Here is a 23,858-nt window from a genome sequence, read left to right as displayed (position 1 = left end):
TGGCAAACAGTCTAGTTTATAGCTTAGTCCTCCAAGCAGGTATAATAATAAAGCATTGCCTTTAACTGTTACTGAAGGACACAGATGTTGTCAAAGGTCTTCTATGACTTAATGAAAAATGCATTTCATCAAGCTATATAATTGCAGCTAGCACATAAAGGAAACATGCCATGTATGTAGACACAATTCTTCACAGTCTTGTGAAATAACGTAGCCCATAGCAAAATTTATTTTACCAAGTTGACCATGATGACTGCTGATATTATTTGACATGGGTATGTGCAAAGGGGAATTGAGCTGACTAGTAACAATATTTAACAATTAAGCTCAAGAATGCTCAGGAAATGTCTGACTTTTTGCTCATAGACAATATACCAGGACAACAGGGAAGCCAAAGGACTTCCTCCCCGCAGAAATTGTGTTGACCTGCTGAAGATATGGCAGTTTTTGACTGCTCTCTTTAATCCTTTTCTAGTGAGCTGTGAGCCATGCTGGTTTCCACAGTATGGGTTCATTGGGTGCTACCAGAGGTACACACAGCTGTCTCGCAGTGGTGGCTGGTTTGTCAGGTTTACAGAAGAGCTGTTCCACCAGTGCAGAGGATAGTGTGGAGCTGGCATCGTGTTTTGCCTCCAGTTAGCAGGGTTCATTGGGTCAGGCACAAGTGTTTAAATATAGCTAGATTACGACCAGAGTCAATCCAAGCCTGGAAGTGACACAGAAGTATTCATGGAGGTGGAGCTAAGCTAAAGAAAGTCATTGCTTCAGGACTCATTGTCTAAATTAAAAAAGTAATAACGAGCCATAGGAAGGAAGGGGAAAAGAAGAAAACCACCTGAGGAGAGATCCAGCCCTGCTGGACTTAGGCTGTGTAGATATAAAACACTGTATGAGTGTCTCTGCTCTGTGCTCCTAGACCTGGGATAGCAGGGGTATGTGGTACAGAAACCCCTGAGCTGGCTTTTGCCAGAACCAATTTAGTCCAAGAGCAATTGTATTGTCCCTGTTTTTCCATTAGCTGTTGTATCCTACTTACTATCACAGATAACCTAAATGCAATTAACGTACTGTTGTTGCATCTTATTGCAACGTTTATATTCCTGCAGGTTTGGGGACTTGCTGACTGAAAATACAGTGTTCAGGTAAAATGGCATCTTTCTCTTAACTTTAGTTGTAAACCTGCCATTGGCCAGTATTGGGCAAAGTGACTCAAACAGCATACTTCCAGCCATTGTACAGCCAAAGGCATTTTTTCCTACTTATTCTGCCATAGGATTCAGTTTCCTAGTATAAGAAAATGGGAGGGGAGTGGCTGGGTTTAAGAAATCAGACAGAGGTGGGGCTCTGAGTCAGTTCATAAAACAGTTGCTCACCTGCATATGAGACATTTAAACCACTGGTGTCTCTGGAAGCTGGGAGATGTGAAATTGCCCTGCCACTGATAACATTGGACGTGCACGTAACAGGGACCACAATGGAGCAAGATGGCATTTTGTCTCAGGTAAGAAGGGCGCAGAACAAAGCAAAGGTATCTGAGATGTCAGCGACTGTGCTGTACACAGCGCAAAGATGGCACTACTTGCTTGACCTACCACTGACTATAAATGACTCTTTGCAAAAGAAGAAGAAAGTCAATACTTCTGGAGCTCATTATCTAAACAACAAAAAAAAAGGATAGCAAGCCATAGGAAGGAAGAGAAAACTACTTGGGGAGTAAGATTTTATTTAAAAGGCAGCCCTTTTGCATATTTTGAGTTTTCTTCATTTCAGAAACATGATATATGTAACCTTAGAAAGAAGTACCAAATAGCACAGAGATGAGCTTCAAGGAGAAAAATTAATTACAGGGTGTGTTTACTGGAGGCAGGTTTGCTGTTCCTTTAAGAGGCAGAGCTAGGCGCAACCTTCCTCCCCATGTGTCACCCGAGGGTGGACCTCACCTGTCTGGTAGCCTCTGCTCAGGCTTGCTGGGGCAATCCTAACGCCAGCGGTGGCACGGGGTACAACAGGGAGCATCCTTATCCGCTGAGGCTCTATGAAGAGCACTGGCCATGGGCTCTCGTTCTCTGTTTCGCAGTTATGAATTCATAACAAAGACTGCTTTTAAGAGACAGGATGATTTTTCTGGGGGTAACTTTAGCCCTTGTTGCAGGAGCTGATCACGCAAACCAGTCCAGTAGGAGACGGAGTTATGCAGCTGCATCCTGATGGGGAACAGTGGACTTCTGCTACCAAGGTACTGCAAAGGAGAATTTCAAAAGAAAACTTTTAGAGGGACTTTTCTGCTGGGTGGCGCCAGGGTGAGAACAGATGGGTTTCACCGTCTGGTTAACAGTCTAATTAGCTACCACAACACATCCAACTTCCTCAGTGAAACACCCTCCTGCTTATCATTTTGATCACTTCACTTACCCAGTCTTGCTTCATGTTAAAGTCCTGGTGTTGTTTTCTATCCTTGGTATAAGGGGAAATGAAACTTGTTTTAATAAGATTAGTATTTTCTAAAAGGATGGGTTTGAATGGGCTTCCTGCTAAGTATGTCTCACTAAGGCGCAAGGGCAAATTTGCTGCCAGTGCAGTAATAATAGCTGTGAAACTGTGCCACTTATACCCGCAAAGAGTATGGACCAATCTTGCAGTGGATTTTCAACACCTGATTTCCTGGGTTAAGCTTACTTCTGGCCTCTACAAAGAAAGAAAGTAAGCCCTATCACTAGTTCCCAGGGAACTTCAGGCATGTTACATGAAATCTTTCTTCTGGGAAATCAGAGAATCAGATTTGTTTAAAAAGGCATTTTTCCACCAATAAAATAACTCCTTATGACCTTTGCTTTTGCCATCAGAGAGTGTATTTAGTGTTAGACAGGATGAAAGCACTTTGCTCTGTCCCTTTACGTCTACCACTGTACTTGGTTCTGGCTCAAGAAAAACCCCAGTAATGGCTGTAAGGAATGAACGGAGCCTGCTAAATTGTCCAGGATCTCCCAGAGTATGATGGGCTCCGTCTGTGCTCCTTAGACATCAGTGAATCATGGAGTTTATGGGGACAAACTAGCAAAGTGGTAAAGGCAGTGGGCTGCCAATTTAGAGGGGCCTGTCTGAACCCCACTCTGCATCTCTATAGAAAGCCTGAGTGCAGGGAGCTGGGTATGATTTGTACTAACGTTATTTTTGTACTGGGTGCAAAAAGTGGCACCAGCCAAAGGAGTTCCCTGAGGTCCTTTTGACTTTGTTATCTCTAGTTTATTGCCATTTATTAATAATTAGGTACTGTCCTTTCTGTTTTGAGCTGAGTTAAGATACTGAGTAACAAGTATTGTGCTTGTGGTTGAAGAATATTCAATCTTTCTGTTGATTAGTTGAATGGAAAGCTGAAGATAAGAAAATATATTCTGAAGTACAACTCCCTATAATTCAAGGATCATTAAAGGTTTAGAACAATGAACCAAACCTCTAAAGCTTTTTTAGGCAAAACTCACCCCCATGACAGAATTGTGTCTTTCATTATTTATATCTGCATGACATTAAGTAAGATTCCCTGACTATATCAGGATATGTCCACATGCTTGAGTACAGGCAGAGCTTTCTTCAATCTGAGATCCCTCTCTGATGCTTTTAGGTCACCACAGGGCATGAGGGTGACTCCAGGGGACACTGCTCCTTTAACTGATTTGAGCCCTTCCAGGGGAATGCCTTCTCCAAAGCCAGCCACCAGCAGCACAAGCCCTTCCTCACATCACTCTTCTGCATTCCTGACTATGGCTGCCTCTCCAGCATCCCTTCAGGGTGTAGCTCCCTTAAGGTGGTCTGTGCTTCCATTTTGCATTGATAATCCATGCTTACCTGCTTTTCAACAACTAGCAGGCAGCATAGTAAAAGCTTTATATGGCAAAAATAAGGTCAGGGAATCTTATCAAGCTGAACACAGAAGGCTTACATTAAAAAAAAAAAAAAAGTGTTAGGCACCAAAATACACTCAGCACAGGATTTCTTCTTAGTTGCTTTCGGTTTTCTTCACCTCTGCTCTGTCCTCACTGAAATCTTAGAGCATCAAGGTCTTAAAGAGTCCCCTTGMCTTTCTGGTGGCTCTCTGATTATTGAACATTTTCTGTCTGTATCTGCCTCATTTATATTCCCTTGGAGCTAGATTTTAGACACAAATGCAAGTGCCTTTGATGGTCTTATCCTGAGCTAGTTTTTGTATACTTAACAGTGTTTTGACATCCTTGATTCACATACCCAGTCATCCAGTATGTAACTGAACACAAAAGTTGCTGCTGGCTCTTCCTAGGATTGGGTGCTTTGGTTACTTGAATGCTACTTTTGTCTTGTTCTTCATTAACCTGCTTGCTAACTGCCCCCCATCTGGACAGTATATATTCCTTAGCCCCAGCTGCAAGTATTAATACACTCAAGTTAAATATTACTTGAGACACCATGTAGACATATATTCCATCGAGTCTGTGACTAGTGAGGCATCTTCACTTTTTACAGAAGGTAAACCTGGCACATTAATTAACACAGAGCACGCACCAAATTGCTTCGCTTGGACAGGTTCAGGCAGAGCAGAAGCCCTGCTCTCCTCTCCTGTGGTACCTGTATCACATGTGCTTCTCAGTGGCACTAATGAGGTCAGCATCATCCTAGTGTCACTTCAGGACTGGCCCTGGCCCTTGTACAATCATTTTGCAGTACAAGTGGAGTCAGCAGGCAGTGTCACGACCTGTCTGTGTGCCTTCAGTGGCACTAAATACCTTTGGTTATTTCAGAACCTCTGGAGTAACATTTTCCTGCTGATTTATATTCTAACATATCATGTCTTTTTCCCTTTTCCACAATTCTAAAAATGAAAGATTAGATGGAAATAGAAAGTAAATGTATTTATTGGTTTATTCTATGGTAAAAGGACAGGGGGTAGGGAAGGGCAAAAGCATCTTTTGGGCTCCAATGTGAGAACAGAAGAGCAATTTGAGATACTAAGAAGTGAAGCACAAGGCCTTAATGTGGAAGACATGGGCTGGTATGAAGGAAGGAAGCCAAAGGAAAGTGGCAAGAGTTGCTTATACAGGACCAGGTTTAAAACAGTGTTTTCCCTTTCTACATGTATTTCAAGCAAAACAGTGCAAGGAAACTCCAAACATGAAAGGCTTATGTAGTCCAAAACTAGAGAAAAAACTTCTCACAAGAAAAATTCAGAGGTGAGTTCAGCTCAAGAGAGGCAGTTACGTCACTGAAAATGAGAAAACACATGCATAGTGAGTAGCACAGTGGGATGCAAAGTAGAGATCTCTTCCTTTGAAGTTAACCACAGTATGAGGATCAGAGGTTAGCATTTAATGCTGGGGAGTACTGTATGTTTAAAAGAGCTTTGATGAGAAAAAGAGATTTCATATGCCAGGACACAGAACATGGGTAATGACTGGACGGGAGCTAATCCCCACAATGATAATTTTATCGCTTGCAGAGAACATAAAGCAGCTTTTCATTTCCTGCCTTAAAAATTCACCAAGTGACTACTTCTCCCAAGTTGAGTCTGAATCTTGCCACTTTGCACAGCTGGCTTTTAGTTGGAAAGCAAAGAATTCTTCTATAATAATAGAAGTCCACATCTCATGTTACACCAGTAGAGAAATCATTTCAGTCTAGTACTTGACTGAAATATTAGTATGAAAACAAATGTATTGGCCATTTTGTAATCATATAGAAAAGTTCAACTGTGTAAGTTGCTTATGATTTGGATAGCTCACTCCCAACCATTTCTATCTTCTAAATATGCTGTGTACTTTTAGTATTCATTCCTGTCTTTCATATTTTTTTTCTGCAGATAGAATTATCTCCATGCTACTTGCTGACTGTAAGAGTCATAAGAGCAAGAAATATCCACCAGGCAGATGTCTGTGAGTATCGGTAGCACTGTGTACAGTCCCTTTGATCTTCACTGTTGGACTAGCTAGGCCTGCTCCAAGGAAAAGTGCTTTCTAGATTTCTGCTGTGGATGGAGAAAGTCCCCTCACAGGCATACCATTTTCAGCAATGAGCATACTTGTTGGTCCTATTCTTTGTTTTAACCATATTCTGCATGCCAGCACAGAGATGACTGAACAAGGTTTCAGCTGTGCCTATTCCACAAATTTCTCTGCATCCCCAAAGGGAAAAGGGAGAGCAGTTACTGTCTTTAGAAATCAAAAACTATGGGAAGGTCTCCTGTGGTTTCCTCTGGAATATATTCATGTAACAGAAGATCAAACTGGTTGGAATAAAGAAACAATCACTGACAATGAAGTAAACTCATCTCAAACTTATTATGTACTCAAAGCTTTCTCATAAGTAGCTAGTCCAAAGTGCTGAGACCGCCCTGATTCCCTGAGTACCAACTTTCCTAGATAAAGCCTCATTAGGAATTGCTATTTTCTGTAGGTTCATTTCTGACACCTCACATCTGAATTATAGAAGAAGATTATAGCTTTACTTATGCAAAAATCGAGAAACATTTTTCTTTGTGTTGCTTTTTTAATGTTCTATCTGGCTAAAATCAAAGCAATCACTTTGCTTCCTTAACCCTTGCAGAAACAGGGAGGTATGGTTGTCTCAAGCTACTACTTGAAGGAAAGGCTTGGAAAATTAGCCTCTGCTATGTGCTCTTCATACCTAATTTTATCCCCCTTCCTCTTCTTTTTTCCAGGTGTCTCTTGGTCTTGTTGGCTAAAGTATTAGGACACAATTCTCACAAATCTCTTCAGGCAAATTGATATATTATTGCAGCTTTGACCTTGCACCTTGTCACCAACTACAACAAATCTAGCACATGACCCAAATATCCTAACACAAATATCACATCTAATTTCCTTTCAAGCCCGTGGACAAAGTCACTATGACCTCACTAACTAGTAGTTCCTATGTATTAATAAGCCCACAATGCAATTCATTTTTTCCAAGCATGTACCTGTGTCTAAATTCTTCTGCTTGCATTTCTGCAGTGCTAAAACTCCTCAACATTAATCTATGTGTGTGTTTATTTGTTCTGTGCAGTCCCACTTCCACATTTCACTTTGCTGGTTTCATTGCAGTTGTCCCTTTTGCAAGAGCTGAAACTGCTCCCAAATCTGAAAAATAAACTATAAACAAACTGGCAGTTCAAGTGACGGAACAGAGTGCCACAGAATTATTTTTTTTATTCTGGGCTAAATTGATTGATTGATGACATATAAGGAGAAAACCCTTCATTTTTAATGCATTTATTATATCGCTAATTGTGTTTATTCAGAGAAGAATCATGTCCCTCTTCTTTTTTCTCCATTCCTGTTACCTGAATTGTAACATTTCTGTTGGACAGATATGATACCAGGTATCATAGTGTCTCTCTTTTAGAAAACAAAGCTTCATGTTGTTCAGTTCAGTCAGTCTTCTAGAATAAATTCTCAATTTAGATGTGTTTGTGTTTTTCTAACATACAGTAAGCCAGACTGATTGCTACGTGAGCCTGCGGCTGCCAACTGCTTCAACTGACAAATTTCAGACTAAAACCATCAAGAATTGCAAAGATCCAGTTTGGAATGAAACCTTCTACTTCAGAATCCAGGGTCAGGTCAAGGTACAGAGCAGAGATTTCCCTGTTAACTGTAATCTAGGGAGCAACAACCAGGTTTCATCCTTTTGCAAAGGGGACATAGGTAGTTTTCTTGAGAGGCAGAAAAAGATGGAGAAATATGTGAAAATAACACATGTCCTCATGATGTTATTCCATGCCAGGAAAAACAAGTATATTATTCAGTCACATGTAGAATATGACCTTTGAGATGTCTATAATCTCTTCTTATTACTCCTCACAGGCAGATAGGTATATGCAATTCATTTCCCCTCCACCTCCTTCCTGCTCTCTTTCCTTCTTCCTACTCCTTGCAAAAGTTGAATAAAAAAACTGTCCCCAGGATCTTCTGCTTTGAATGAAACCTGTCACATTTCTAAAGTCTTTCCCTTCTCTTCCCAGAACGTGCTGGAGCTGCGGCTCTATGATAAGGATGTTGTTACTGAAGATGATCACCTCTTCACAGTGTATTTTGATATAGCCAAACTTTCCCTGGGAGAACAAGTCTTCATGCACTTCAAGTGTGATGCACAGGTGAGGTCTGACATAAGAAATGGAGTTGGTTAACATGAACATTTTCATCTGCTTTTCCATTTAAAATGTTATTTGCAGCATTTCTTTTTTCTTTCTTGTGTATGTATTGCCCAACCACATAAAAGGAAGTTGTTTTTCACTCTGACTTGGGAAAGCCTTTTCACTCCTGGATCTGCAGGAACAGTGAAGAGTTTTGTGTTGMTGTGTTTGGTCACAGAGGCTAGTAAACTTTAACTGTCTTTGCAAAGTCGTCTCTTTGCTGAGCCTGCCCCCATGGAGGATCTTAGACGAGTTTGTCCGTACCAATAAAAGTCACATGATGCTTTTTGTCATTACTAGTTACTTAACCTAGTAATTAGCAAGTGATGACTCTGCGGTCGGAACCAAATGTTGAACCAGACTAGAATAAAAACAGTTGCTAATTATAGGCTGTGACAGGGGTGTTCAAATAACATGTCTAAATCCCATCACTCAACTTGGCAACATGAAATATTCCTATTTAGAATGTCCAGAGAGGCTTTGAAAGCCACACTTGAAAATTTGGGGCCTATATCATGCAGTCATTTCCTGAAGTGATAAAAGGTGACATAATGTGTATCTGCAGAGGAGGGTCATCCGAGCAGAGTGCCCAGCATCAAGGCCTTTATCCAGTGTCTGACTGTGCTGCCACTACCAAAGCTGAGGTGCAGAGAGATGTGAATTTTTGTTGCTCAYCTCTGTGGAGAGCCTTCGTGTACTGTTAACATCTACCAGGGAGGCCAAAACAACAGCCATGGGCAGCTTGCGTAAGGAGGGATGTCCTGTGCTACTAGGAAAACCTTCTACCCTGTGTGAAAAGCACAAGGAACATGGTGCGTCCTCTGGCTGCAGGGGCTGCTGGCTCCATGCCTTGTCACTGATCTGAGCTGCATGCAGGTCCATCACATCACCCTTATTGCATGTGTGTGTGTGACCTGGGACATCAGTGCGTTGCGTCTAGCCAGCCCCATGTTTAGCAGGGGAGCAGTACTGCATTACGCAATAAAGGCCAAGTATGTATCTTGGGGATCTCTGCTCTCTGCTGGGAAAGATGAAGTCTTTGCAGTGAAAACTGTAGGTGACTTTGCAGAAGTTTCTTGTGTATTTAGAGGCCTAGTACAGCACCTTGGCAGGGCTGCCCTGAAGCCTATATTTCAAGGATGTTCAGTGTCAGTCCAAAGAGAAGGGGCCTCTTGAGGAAGCCACTGGTCTCCCACAATATTTCTGTGACAGCAGCAATGCTGACCAACAAAATGGTGCAAATGTAGTCTAGGCTGCTGCTTCTAGCTATCTGTCTACTTCACTGACCACTTCGTTCCTTTACTGGCTTCCCAGGGCCTTGGCATGGTACAGTGTGGTTATTCAGCTACTAGCTGCAATTTGCCTTTCCGGAGCCTGTTTCTGAATTCATTTTGGCCAGAGGGCAAGATTCCCTCAGCCTTGTCCAGCAGCCCCGGTCTTGTTAGGCTGGTTTCTTTATTCAGGGACACCAGTAAATGCCTGGATAACTATGTTCTAGCAACCAAATACCAGGATCAAGCAGACAGAGCCTGAAAGATGAAAAGGCATATCCCACCTTCCTGTACACTTAGTCAGTCCCTCTCCTTTTCCAGTTCCCTCCTGTTTTCTTGTGTGTCTGTCATCCACCCTTCAGTTGGTTAATTACCTTATCTACACACACCCAAACTCCTCTCTGCAGTTCATTATCTTTAAATGCCTTATCTGAGCATTCCTTTCACTGCAAAATACCAGAGGAGCAGTGCGTAGACTTCCACTAGCCCTTTGATGGAACAGAAGCATTCTGCCTCTTATAATCTGATTATTATCCAGGTGATTATGGGTAGCATATCCAAGCCTTTCATTACTGCATTTGCACAGCTACAGTAGTTAGAATTCATATTTTTGAGGCCTTCATCACACTGTTTTATCCTATATTAGGTACTTTTGTATGTCTTTAATGCAATAAGTACTTTTGCCCCCACTAAGCACATAATTAATGTGGAGTACAATTTTACCTTTCCATTCATCATCCTTTCTGGCCCACCTTTGTTTTACTCTTTCCTGCACTGTCTTCTGCCAAGGAACTCTACTCTCCTCCACTATCAGCAGATAAGGCCTTAATGTTAGCTATCTCTTTGCTCCTACGCCCTCAACATGTTGCCAAACAAACTGGTTATCCTCTTCTACAGCTGCTTTGCATGTCACCAGTTCTTCTTCTTACACCAGAAGGATTCAATGGTTCCTAGCAGGAGACCCTCTTTCTCTTCTCACTGGCAGACTCAGTCTGAGACAGCATCTTGCTCTAGTCTGTCCATTAGGCACCAGGGGCTCCCAACAGAAGCAGGCAAGCTGACTTCTTTTCTGTGTGAAATCCTGCCATTACCAACATCCAAAATATTTGCATCAAAAAATAACCTTGAGGCTCAAGCTACACACGAATGAAATGACAGGTGTTTGTATTTTACATGCTCTGCCAGTCATGAATAATGCATGCACATCTACCTTATGAGAATGAAAACTTGCATTATGAGAACTTCCAGTAGACTAGTGACAAATACATTTCCCCTATTTTTTTTCTTAATTTTTCCAGAGAAAAGAGGAGCTGGAGGTCAGATTTGCATTGGATAATATGTGAGTAAATGTCAAAAGTAACATAATATGCAGCAAAAAATCCCCAACAGTTCAGAGGCATGAAATAGTCTAATATAATTGTCCAAAATACATTGTTCCTTGCTGATGTTGAAGACAGGCATGGTTTTCCATGGAATCCGTGGTATGTGCTGTCTGACTAATTAGTGCATGCCAGGATGATCTTCCATGAACTCCAAGCAGACAGGGAGAATTACCTAAAATCTCTTTTTGTTTTTTTTTAATTTTTTCTCTCCTGTATATTAGTTAAGACTAAATTACTGGGACTAGTGTTCATTCTAGCTTCCTGGTTTGCCTTTGAGATTAGCTGGGGGATTTGCCTCCCTTTATGGCATAAAAGTATGCTGAAATAATGCACTAAATTTTGATCTAGAGCCCTTTCTGTCCAGTCATTGGACAAACTGCAATTCTGGAAAAGCTGGATTCACTGGAGTCATCTACAGGCTCAGCTTGGGGCTTAATAGAAAATCACTACATGGTTTGGCCCTATAGTACTTTTATTTTGCTGAGCTCCAGGACTGGAATAGCTGGTATGATGATGATTGTGCCTTGACAGAGAACTGTGAGGARACTTGTACTGCAACTCTCCTGGAATTTTTCCTTCAGATCCAATACACAACTAAAAATAAGCAAGAACAAAATCAAGAGAAGGGTGTGACTCATGAATTATACTGCAGTTATACTGAGTTATTAAAAAGGTAATTTTCTTTCTGTTTTGTAGTTCAGGCCCTCCTGAAACCATCATTACTAATGGAGTACTAGTGGTGAGTGTTATGTTTTGTCATCTTTCTTGTCCTATTGCCACACTTCTTTCACTTGACTCTCAGTCATCATGCCAACATGCTCTTTGAGTAAGCAAGGCTAGCACCAAAACAATGTGATTTCCCTCTTCATCATCTGCATCACGATACATCCTCATGTGTGTCACCTATGGAGAAGTTGTGACTGGAAGAGCTGTAGGATTCCCCATGCTAGTGTTCCTCCAATTGCAAAGACAACACAAGGAAGTGATTTAGGTATAAGCCCTATCCTACCAGGTACCTTACAGTGAAAGACACAGCCGTGGGTGTAATAGTGAGCTGTCCCTTGGATATTGTTGCTCCAGAACTCCCCATATTGCCAAAGAGATGGAGCTTATCCTGTCCCGCCATTTCCTGCATTCATACCTGCACATTGCATGCAAGGACTTTCTGACCATGGCACTTCCACCTTTATTAATTAGCTTTGTTTCCTCAGTATTTTTGTTTAAATTAGTCTTTTGCATCTCTGTTAGGATCCCAAGAGTGCTGTTATTTAGCCCGCCCTTACCTGCTCCGTTGGGCAAGCCCTCTTTCTCCACACCACAGCCATCTGCCTTGCAGTGGCTGCATCTGATTTCTCAGCGACTCCTTTCATTCAGCCAGAATCTGAAAGCAGGGTTGCCACTGAGGGATAAGTTTTTGTCGGGAAATTAAGTGCACGGCCTGTAAAGCACTCATATTATCTGCAGTAGGAGGTTAGAGTAGGAAACACAATCTCAAACTGAAAATTTCTCTGTCAGGAAGTATTTTATTGTTCATGTCTCTTACAGTCTCGCAAAATATGCTGCTTGGAAGTTCAGGTGGTTGAGAAGAAGAAGAAAAAGCAGAAGAAATCTGCATCAAGTGAGGTTATTTCTCTTTCAGCTGTTTTTAAATCATGAGATGCTAATGTTATGAAGGCAATTGGCTAGTCTTGTTGAAAAAATTTTTAAAAACCCACCCAAAACAAGAAAACAGCCTCCTAATAGATTTTGAAACTACTTTTGTTTCAAGACAGGTAACAGAATTGTTTTGTATCTGCTTTTTATCACTTACTTAGAAAAAGAATTCCTCTTCAAAGTGAAGGGATCTTATGAGGGCGCCCAAGACATCACAATGGGATCTGACCCTGTCTTTAGCTCCGCAGCTCCTACTACTTTCCACTATGCCAAATATAAGCAGCCAACACTGGATGTTACGCTACCAGGGAAGAAACCTCATTCCTCCATTGTATGTTTTAACTGGACTTAATAAAACATACTAGTGGCATGTAAAATAACATGCACCATAAACAGTAACATTAATCTCTCTCTGTGGAAAGAGAGTAACATTTCTGATGATATAAACTTGGATGTATTTTTCAGCACTCCTGTTTGTATGATAAAAACGCAGGCTCCCCAAATGTGGAACTTCATTCCTTTCCAAGTGGGAAAAAAATGATCTTAGCAGAGGTGAGTACCCGCTGTTTTGTGGGAGAGGTTAAGAAATCTGAGTGTTGAAGTTTGCATCTTCAATAGATTGTACAGTCCCTTGGAGCCCCACATCCAGCTCTTCCCTGTCCTAGGCAGTGTTCCTCCCTGCCTTAGAGAAGACTGGTCTCACTCCAGTACAGCCTGGTGACTCTGTGCATGGGATTGGGGGGCCCAAGCTCATTGGGCTGATGTAGTTTAATGGGAATAGTGAGTCTGAAGAGCAGAGACCTCAGTTTCTGCCTTAGAAGACTGGGAATTTTCCTGATTCACTTGATCATTTTGAAACGCTCTGACGATTGCCCAGTACTTTCTGATGCTGAAAGCATGCAAACAAAAATGCCAAAATTAAAAAAAATGGTGGGTCATTAGGTGATAAAGCCAGGTTGTATCTTGCTGTGTTTGAATGGGTGCAGGAATATGGGGAATCTTGTCAATCTGTCCTGATTTTACTTTATGCTCGATTTGGAGGCACTGCTGTTCCCCTCCTCTCACGCCAGTGGGGCACCTGAACTAATGGTGGAAGTAGTGCCAGTCTCTGCTGGCATTGACCATGCTTTGTAAAGCACCTTTAGATCCATGGTTAAGCAAAATACTTACAGAATCAAAGGATTACTGTTGTGGGGCATAAACTGTGGAAAGTGAAAAACAAATGCTGCTGTGTAAAATAGTAAGGTCTTTTTATCCTTGCTGTCTGCCTTGTGATAGCCTAAGAGAGGTGATATTTATAGGGAGGGGTAAGGTATTAATTATAATTACTTTTCTCTGTAAACAGCAACTGTCTTAAGATGTTAACATTTACTAGAAAGCATTGGGAATTACTGAACAACTTAACTTCCCTGACAGTAGCCCATTGCGGTCAATTTGCATAGGCTGCTGGATTATTCAGAGCCCCTGGTTTGCTGGGATTGCTAGGACAGCACACGGTTAAATTCCCTCTAAGGCTGCAGGGGAGGAATGCTTAAGCTGATTATCACACTTACACCTCTCCCATGCTTGCTTTCCAGGATAAAGGATTTGATTTACATGCGAAGGCAGAAGACTGGTAAGAGATCTGTCCACTCTTGGAGGATGTCTTCCTTAGCCAAACTTTCTCTCTTTGCTTGTTGCTGGGGAGGATGCATTTACAGCAGGACAGTAGGTTATATGAACAAGTGATCTAGAATTCACTTGCGCTGAAAACTGAAGCTATATGTGTAAAAGTAACAATACATGTCGATAATCCATATTGATACAGGAATGATGCATAAAATAGAAGAAATAATATTATTAGCCAGTTATCTTTGCATGACTGTATTGTTTTTATCCTCAACACAGTTTTTAATCTTTTCTGTAACACTACATAACAGTGCAGTTGATCACCTAGTATTATTGATCATGAAGTAGGCATGCTTTGTGGCCTATTTCCACATAAAAGTAAGAAACTTTTCATACAGCTGTCAGTACTGGCTAAAATATGACAGAATCCAGCCAGCGGGTCTCTCAGAAGTTAGCTGCATGACTTTTCTCAGGTTTGCTTTTGATAACTCCTTAGAAATTTGACTGTCCCTTCCCATCATTCTTCCATGCAGCRATGTGTATCCGGGAGTGTAGGAAAGACTCTTCCTGTAAATGCAGTACTTTATGGAATTGGTTGATTTACTTGTGTTGTAAATTCTGAGATTGTCCATCAATAATAAAATGGAATATTCCTTTTTCCTGATCTCTGCTCCAGCCCAGACCACCTTGATATTCGTTTAGGGTTTGACCTCTGTGTGGAGGAGCAAGATTTTCTACACAAAAGGCAGAAGTGTGTTGCTGCTGCTCTGAAGAAGGTCCTCCAGCTGGAACAGGATCTGCTGGATCATGAGGTCTGTAGGGCAAACATTCAAAACATCTAATGACTGCTTAGCAGTAGGGACATAATAGCAGTGGGGACGCCTTGTATAATATTGAATATTCACTATATCCACTATATTCACTATATCAGGTTGCACTCACTTGCTCTTCTGTTCTTTACATCAGCCACTGTTGTTGTCTAGATCTTCCCCTCTGCCTTCTCCAAAACATCTGTTTTTAGTCCCCACAAGCCCTACCCTGGCTAAGTCCTGAAATCTGCATATCCCTCTCCTGTTTGCACCTCACTGTGATGGGAATGAAGGGTCCCAAATAATCCATTTTTTTCCAGTATTATCTGATTTTCTTCTCCCCCTGTCACCATCGCAGTCCAGCTGTATGACTTTTCTTCCAGTGCCATTTTCCCTTTGTCCTTCACCTTCCCATGTTTCTGCAAGCGTTGCTGTCAAGAAGAGAAAATTGGTACAGTTCCTCTATGATCTGTCTCCTCCCTTTTCTTATTTGTCCCACTTTCTCATACTCTTCTACTTGCTGTCCATCTCTGATCCTTTCATGTGTCACTACAGTTTGACTYGGTGAAGCTCCTTACCTTTTTTTCCCTTTGTTACCACTTTACTCTCCTCTGCATATCCCTCCTGGACTATGGCTTCTTTTCCTTCCCAATTCAAATATTTTCTGTTTTTTCCTCTCTTCTCACCCTCTTCCACAGTCTTTACCCTATCATTATTATCCTTGTTGATAATCCTTCCTCTTTTTCCTTGTACCTGTGAGATTTTGTTTTTCTTCCTGCCTTTACAATTGATGCTCTCTCGTTTACTGTTTCTTTTGTCTTGGATGAATGTATATTCTTCTGTTTTGAACCAAACTTCTGTGTTGAATGCATTCGAGAGAAGTGTCAGTATTTAATTTAAAATTACTATTACTATTATTCCTATCCTTCTTTGTAAAATAGATGGTATATTTGGTTCAGTAGAAACCAGATGGAAAGAAGTCTGTGTCTAGGCATGTGCGGTGTGAGTTTGTGCCGTCCTGCTTCAGGCTTTGTGTAATAGAAGGTCTCCGTCAAGAGCCTGACATCCCACTCCAGGTCTACCTGCAGCCTCTGTTTTACACCAGCCTCTTCCTTTTTGTGTGTTACACAGACCCCAGTGGTGGCGATCATGACAACAGGAGGAGGGATGAGATCTTTGACTGCGCTGTATGGCAGTCTGTTGGGCCTCAAGAAACTCCATCTCTTAGACTGTGCTACCTACTTGACTGGCTTGTCTGGTACAACGTGGTGAGTAGGACTGAGCAGCTCTTCCTGTGAGTCTTCATCATGTCACTGATGCACTGAAAGAGGTTAAAGCTTACATGCAGTAGCCAGCCTCTAACACCTTCTTGGTAGTCCTATTTTCTGATCTTCTTCTGTGTTGACAAATTAAAATCTTTTCATGGGGGAAAGGCACACAATTTGCAACAGCATGAAAATAAGCATCTTTTAAAAAATAACTTATGGAAATTTGCTCAAGTTATTTTGACAAGGAATACTGATTGTGACTTTTAAAAGGGAACATGATAGTTTCTTTGGGAACACATAATTTAAGACAGGAAACTTTTACTGAACTTTAAATCAAGGACTTAAAATAGAAGCATCAAATGTAGCTGTTGCCTAATTCAGACCTCTTTTTTTGCTCTTCAATATATATTTCTTTTTCCTAGGACCATGTCAAACTTGTACAGAGATGCTGACTGGTCACAAAAGGATCTTGATAAGCAAATCAGTGAGGCTCGAAAACATATGACAAAATGCAAAATAAATTCCCTTTCCATGGAGTATCTGAAGTATTATAAAAAGCAGCTATGTCAACGGAAAAGAGAGGGCCGCAAGACGTCTTTTATAGATCTCTGGGCACTTGTCTTGGAATCTTTGCTACATGATGGGGTACAGTATGCCATAAAGCAGAGTTTACAGTGGCTCACAATTTTCTGAAAATTAATTTCTGGAGATAATATTTTCATTTTTGTTCTGAGAAAAGTAGTTTGCTACAAGACTCTGCCTGTATGCATATGTGCAGTCATTTTCAAAACATTTGGTGGCAGTATTTTAAATATCCATCCATGGTGGAAAACATTATTCTTGCTTGTGAGGTTCTGGATATTTTTTTCTGAGAAAACTCAAAATTAACATTTTGAAAAAACATGGTAGTTTTACATCAAGAATTACTGTCATAGTCTGCAAGTATTTTGTTTAGAAGTAGCAAAATTACAGTCAGTATCTTAAAGCCCATGAGAGAGAGTAACCTGGTCTGCAAACTTTTGAAATATGTGTGAAAAGTTTTACATAAATTTGTCGTGTAACACATCACACTAGTTTATAGCATAAGTATTGCTTTCTGTCCTTGATCATTTCCTTCCATCTTCATCTTAAGGGGTCATCAGATAGTCTGGGATAAATAGTTATCAAGAGGTTGCAGATATTTCAGTAAGAGGATTCTCACAGGAAGTTTGGAAAATGTGAAACATTTCAAAGAATTTAACCCCAGCACATGTTATACATTAAAAGGCAGGAATTTTACAGCCATTCAAGCTTTGATGCAGAGAAATCATTCCTGTACTAATTTTTGTCACAATGTAACCATGTTTCTGGAATTACAGAAAGACAATCATAAACTCTCTGATCAGCAACAGGCCATTGATCATGGTCAGAACCCATTGCCTATCTATACTGCAGTCAATGTCAAGAACAACTATAGCACTCTGGATTTCAAAGGTAATTAGGAGATTTCTGAGTCTTTATATTTAAAAGGGTCAATCTGGGGACAGTCTCTTTAGTCTGAAAAAAAAAAAGCCATCTCAATTAAAGACCAGAAACTCAGCTGACATATATTGACATAATATCCTTGAGTTCAAGTGAAATTTTGACCTTTTACACAGGAAATTCAAAAATATTTCAGAGACTTTTCTTGTTCACTAGTTTTCATTTGTACCGCACTCATAATTCATTGCTTTTGGTCAGAAATATTAGATTGAACTGTAGAAATCCTTTTCCTTTTTAACTCCTTTTATTCCCATGACAACAACATCACTTTTATCTACAGCTAAGGGGTCATAGTGAAACATTGTTCTCTTCTTTATGTCCCTTTTCACAGAATGGGTGGAGTTCACCCCTTATGAGGTGGGATTGCTAAAATATGGAGCCTTTGTTCGCTCTGAGGATTTTGGCAGTGAGTTCTTCATGGGTCGGTTGATGAAGAAGCTCCCTGAATCACGGATCTGCTTCTTGGAAGGTAAATTATTGTCTTGAAAACATCTGAATAATTGTTTTTAATTGTGAGATATGTAAATCAAGAATGAATAAAGCACTGGTGCAGTGGCAGGGCAGTTTCATTGGAGAGAATAAATATCTCTTCTCTGAGTTAATACTTAGTATCATAAATTCAATTTACTGTAAAAAAAGACAATTCAAAGTGGCAAATAGTCATTTTGATCTTTAAAGCTAATTTTGAATAACAATATAGTACTGCTTCCAACCCAACAGCAAAATCCAGGCCCCTGGGAATCCATAATTCAGGTCATGCTACTCCAAAAGAGCGATGTCGAGAGCAGTTTCAAGCATGCTGTCTCTTGCCTGTCTCACGGATAGTCTTGTGTGTGCTGCCCATAGACAGTTTACACAAGCCTGCATGCTAACTCTCTAATGCACCAGGGTGTGTTTGAACTTGCCAGGTCCTACCTACTCTGCAGAGTCTGCTTTGGCCACACAGGCTCCAATCTCCATATAGTCTGGGCTAGGCTGGAGGGAAAACAGTAGTCATATTCAAAAATATTTTTCTGTTGACTTAAGAAGAGTGTGGATTTCAAGATACACATCCAGAATTTAATTCTGAAGCATAGCCTTATGCAGAACTCTAAACTGAGACAGCAACTATATAACATTAAAGCAAAAGCATGTAAAAAATGCATTGAATATTGATCAAATAATGTTCTATAAGAAAACTGCAGCAAAGGTCTATAGGTAATCATTCAACAATGCTGTTTTTCTTGAGAATCTGACATCCTGTATGTAATTATGTATCCCAAAGTTTTCCAGACAGAGAGACAAGTTGATAATTTGTGACTCAGTGGAAATACAGCCTTCTCTTCAACTGGCTACTTGAATTAGAGTTAGGGAAAAAATGTGCCCTTCCAGTGTAAGTCTACATTGAACCTGCATACATTTGCACTTCCTGAATGAAAAATCAATGAGAAATTGTGCCATAAGGAATAACCAGAGAAATTGTTTCTCAAGCTCCAAAATACATGGTCAAAATTGTTCCCTCAGTGTTAACAGGCTTATTCTTAGAAAGGGAAGTCTAGAAATGCAGAGGATGGACCTTGCAGTCTCCAGATGTGGGCTGTGTTCCTTCGAGGGTGTGCAAAAGAGAGGAAAGTTCCTTACATCTGCACACAGAGACAGAGAGAAATATTTACTAACCCAGTAATTTGGAATGGGGCAGAGGCAAATGCATGCACAAAATAGAAGAAATGGAAAAAGTTCAAATGAAAAATTGTAAGATCATATTGTAGTTAGCTCCTTACCAAAATAATTCCCCATCAAATCTCTCAGATTGCAAATTTTCATCCTTTTTTTTTATACAAACCTTGTTTTTTTTTTTTCTGGAAACGCAAGCTCATTGAATCACATGAATTCAAAAACATCTCACCTTTTGTTAAAAGAAAATATGCCCAACCCCAAATACCATAAGACAAAAACTGGATACCAAAATGAGGTTTAAAAGCCAGCAGCCAAATTAAAAGGACAGAGCATCCATTTAAAACAAACCAAAGAAAAACATAAAACTCATGAATTTTATTTCATGATAACAGTTTTCAGCTTCATGATATGTGAATGTCTGAGCTAGAAAATTCTTTCCTTTTACAGGAATATGGAGTAGTTTATTTTCATTGAATGTGTTATATATCTGGAATTTGTCCCATTCATCGGAGGATTTCTGGCACAGGTGGACCCAGGACAAAATAGACAATATAGGTGAGCTACCATCCTTTTTCCTTAAAGTATATTTATTGTTAGATAAATTTAATGTTAGATAAATTATCATATCCATCTGCTATGTGACATATTCACAGTATATTTGGCATTTTATTTTAAGTGTTTCCTCAAAGGCAACAGTGCCTTTCCAGAAGGAATTGGTTTCAAAGTTCCATATTGTAAAGCATAATTGGTTAGTCTATAGGACTCCAGTCCCGTGATCGACATGTTCATTGAGGGCTAAACACCAATTTGGGCAGAAAAGTAAAATGTTCAGGAATAATAAGGTTGATTTGTAAATGATTAATAAAGCCCAAAAGATTTCAGCTATGCAGGAGTTACTGTACCGGAAATAAGTACAACAGTCATCCTTTTCCAAAGCCTGTGTTCAGTCTGTTCCAGGACTATGTGGATGTCTGGTGCAGATTTTTACCAACTGACTGARGCTGGGTCATGTTTTCTGTCCAGATCTGGACTGTGTAAAGAAATTTCATTTTCATTTTCATTTTTTTTCAAAGTGCTCATGAAGTCTTTCCATCCCAGGCCTTTTAAATATATAAAACACTGATTTTTATTACTTAATTTTATATTCATGGGGATTGCCTTATTCTAAGCAGGTGAAACTTAACAGTCTTGCATTGTGCAGAGGAAGAGCCTCTTCTACCACTAAAGCCCCATGAGCTGAGAACTCGGCTGTTCACCCCTCCCGGCCCCCTTGGCAGCGCTATTCGTGGCACCCTTACGGACCGCCTCTCCGTTGCCCAGGAGCACAACTTCCTAAAGGGCTTCCAGATGCATAAGGACTACCTTGAGAACAAGCACTTCTGCAGATGGAAAGGTAAGAGAGAGGTGAGAAAATCAGGGAAAGACCAGTGTGCCCCGGGAGAAAATAAACAAACAAAACAAAACAAAACAGAAACTCATGTTCAGTCTCAAACCTGTTCTCCAAGGTTTGAGACCGTGGTTATACAATTAGATCTGGGAGTTGTGGTATACTGGGATGTAGCATGCAGCAGAGCAGAGCTCCATGCCCGTGCTACGCCGGTGGTATAAACCTCCTTGGGCAGGGCTGTGGGGTGCTGACGATGGTCCTGGCTTTCTCTGTGCGGAAGAGACGCTCAGTGGATAGGCACAAGAAACCCCCTTCGTGAGTGTTGCCACTGCTCATCCAAAACTGAGTGTGGTGGGATCTGGGAAGGCAAAATAGCAGGGATTTGGCAAAGCCCCTCCCCAGAGGGGCTCTGCAGTCATGGTGTAAGGGGGGAAAACAGGCCGGCACAGCTGGAGGGTGAGAGCTGAATGACCCTGTTGTCTTGGACAGGTGACTGGTTTTGCACTGTTTCACTATCAGCAAGAAATGTCTTTTCTTTTAGACACTGTGTTAGACACATTTCCCAACCAGCTGACAGAATCAGAAGAATATCTGTCTCTAGTAGACACAGGATTTTTCATCAATACAAGCATCATGCCACTTTTAAGACCAGAGAGAAAGGTGGATGTCATCCTGCATTTAAATTACAGTGCAGGATCACAGATACAGGTGAGAGAAATTGAAGTAGTCTGTATTTCTTCCCTAAAAGCCATATGCCTGGCAGCTTTGAATGCTTAGGTGTTTGCTTAGGTATTGCTCCTACTAAAAGTCTTAACTACTAGCATTTTTAGCTTAAGGCTGCAGTGCAATACTTCATTTATAGGCTGTATATTCTCATTTATTTTTTTTGTATGATGAGAGTGTTTTGTGCTAAGAACTCAGGCAAAGCAAATACCTTCTCTCCACTGATGCAATGCTTTCCAACAGGGGCTTCAGAACTCTCTCACAGCTAGCCTGAGAAAATTTCTCATTTGTTACTGGACTCCAAGAAGTCCTGGGGCCAGCTTCTTCTTTAAATCTTAGTATTGCTGTTTGTTGATCCAGGCTTTGGACCAGACCTGTAAGTACTGCTCAGATCAAGGAATCCTCTTTCCCAGGGTGGAGCTGCATGAAGAAGACAGGAAAAAGCTAAAGGAATGTTACCTCTTTGAAGGGGCTGAGACTCCAGGAGCTCCAATATTGCTATTTTTCCCACTAATTAATGATACTTTCCAAAACTACAAAGCACCAGGTAAGTAATGAAGTGTTAAAAAAAAAAAAAAAGAAAGGCTGCCAGCATGGCCAGCCTATTAAAAGAATAAATTTAATTCTCCAACTCCTAAACTTCACTGTTGGCTCATTTCAATATATCAAGCCTCTCTGTTGCCTAAGGTTACCTTTTTTACATTTTTCCAGTAAAAGAGATTGCACTTGTCCCTCCATGTTTTCCTTTATCTTTTCCATTCAGTTACTTTATAGTTAAAATAAATTCTAGTCAATAAAATAAGTAAAATTTGCAGGTTTTTTACTGAATTGCATACTATGATAAGCTTCCCTTTTTCTTTAGTAGACCCTTTGTTTTAAAGCTGGCCTTTAATACCAATTTAAAACAGACTGAACCATTCTACTGTGCCTTTGAGTCCTGGCAGCTTCTTTTTATTATAAATTAATCTCCTCACTGTCAGGATTCACTTTTCCTCTTTATAAGTAGGATGCACTTTCCTTTTGATGGGTCAATGTTTCACATGTTGTAATGCATTCTGGGGCTGCCACTTTCCTTTCACTTCCATTTTTTTTCTTCAAATCCTTTAACTTGCAATAAGTGTCCTTCTCATTTGAGTCACATACATGTGAAGTCCTCATGGCCTGTCCTGAGCAGACACTCATCATGTATCTGCTCTGCAGTGTTAGGGTGTAATTGCAGCTCATCATGGAGCTGATGTGACTGGCTTTGACCTATCATCTTCAGCAAGTGCCAGCCTCACAGCTGTAGCAAGATGGCACCTAGTCTGGGCTCAAATGCTTGAGTACTTACCCAAGTTCCCAAGTCAGATTTCCTGCCATGGCCATACTGTTTCAATCCCCAGACTAGTTGATTTGCAGGTAACTTTGGTATACCTATATGAGCTACAGGCACACCTGAAAACTGCAGTGTAGACCCATATAAGAGGAATAATCACCATTCTTTTCCCCTAGTCATGTGAAGCAGTTGATACCCACCTGAACCAGGGACTGAGCTGTTTGTTTGAAAAAGAAATATTTGTTTAAAAAATAATTTAAAAAAACCAACAAGACTGATGTGTATTATGAACTCTCTCTGGAGAGGGACATCTCCTTTCCCTGCTCTGTTAGAGTTTGCTTGCCGATAACCAGAGTAATTGCCATCCCACAGCTGTGATTTGTTACACATTTCTCCTAGGTCAGAAGCGCTCTGAGTCAGAGATGGAGGACGGCAAAGTTGATCTCTATGGCTGCTGTTCCCCTTATTCAACATACTCAGTCAAATATACTGAGAAGGTATATGATCGTCTGGTTCAGCTGGGTGAATACAACATCCTGAATAATGAAGACCTCATTATGCAGGCCTTGCGCACAGCAGTGGAACGGAAAAGACAGAAAAAGAAATAAATCACCATCCTACTTCTCAGACAAGGGAGGATGCTGTTGTGTCCCTTAACCCACTGAGAGACTGATGCTCCCTTAAGATGGGCCAGCAGGCTTCAACAGATTCCTGTTCAACCCCACGAAGCGGCAATCTCCGATGACCAAAGAGATTGAAGAGAACCCTTTTTTCCCAAAGAATTTCACTGCAACAATTCATTGCAATTCAGCCAGGATAATGGAGTACAATTCATTATATGGTACAGAGTTGGGACAGCCGTGAGGATGAAGGTGCTAATTGCCTTCAGAAAGTGTTTGAAATGTTTAAGTCTAATGTGTCCAGGGCAGACCACATTAAAAGCATACTTTATTAACATAACTTGTGTTTTGTGTTTGTGAGAGGGTGGCATGGCAAGCAGCAGTCTGTGGGCCAGGGCTTTGACCTGTGCCATGGCACACTGTAGGAAAGCGTTTAGAGAAAGAGAGGCACAAGTCATACAGAACCCTGGGGACATAGGTCACCTCA

The 23,858-nt window shown here is 40.8% G+C and overlaps 1 protein-coding gene across 1 annotated transcript; it reads left to right on the top strand.

Annotated features, from left to right (window-relative positions):
- The first annotated feature begins 1,459 nt into the window (after window positions 1-1,459).
- LOC112964046 (cytosolic phospholipase A2 epsilon-like) lies at window positions 1,460-23,359 on the top strand. Its single transcript, XM_026061665.1, has 21 exons — window positions 1,460-1,501; window positions 2,153-2,236; window positions 5,825-5,897; window positions 7,455-7,591; window positions 7,988-8,119; window positions 10,728-10,768; window positions 11,508-11,550; window positions 12,357-12,429; window positions 12,626-12,795; window positions 12,930-13,016; window positions 14,042-14,079; window positions 14,749-14,884; window positions 16,013-16,149; window positions 16,572-16,794; window positions 17,508-17,622; window positions 18,002-18,139; window positions 19,774-19,881; window positions 20,528-20,719; window positions 21,255-21,421; window positions 21,797-21,983; window positions 23,151-23,359. Exons 1-21 carry the CDS (start codon window positions 1,475-1,477, stop codon window positions 23,357-23,359), a joined length of 2,517 nt encoding a protein of 838 aa, XP_025917450.1. The 5' UTR covers window positions 1,460-1,474.
- The last annotated feature ends 499 nt before the right edge of the window (window positions 23,360-23,858 follow it).

Source organism: Apteryx rowi, unplaced genomic scaffold, assembly GCF_003343035.1.
Source record: "Apteryx rowi isolate R43461 unplaced genomic scaffold, aptRow1 scaffold_183, whole genome shotgun sequence".
Taxonomy (NCBI): Eukaryota; Metazoa; Chordata; class Aves; order Apterygiformes; family Apterygidae; genus Apteryx; species Apteryx rowi.
Note: the sequence above shows the minus strand (reverse complement) of the source record. Positions and strands in the feature narration are given on the sequence as shown.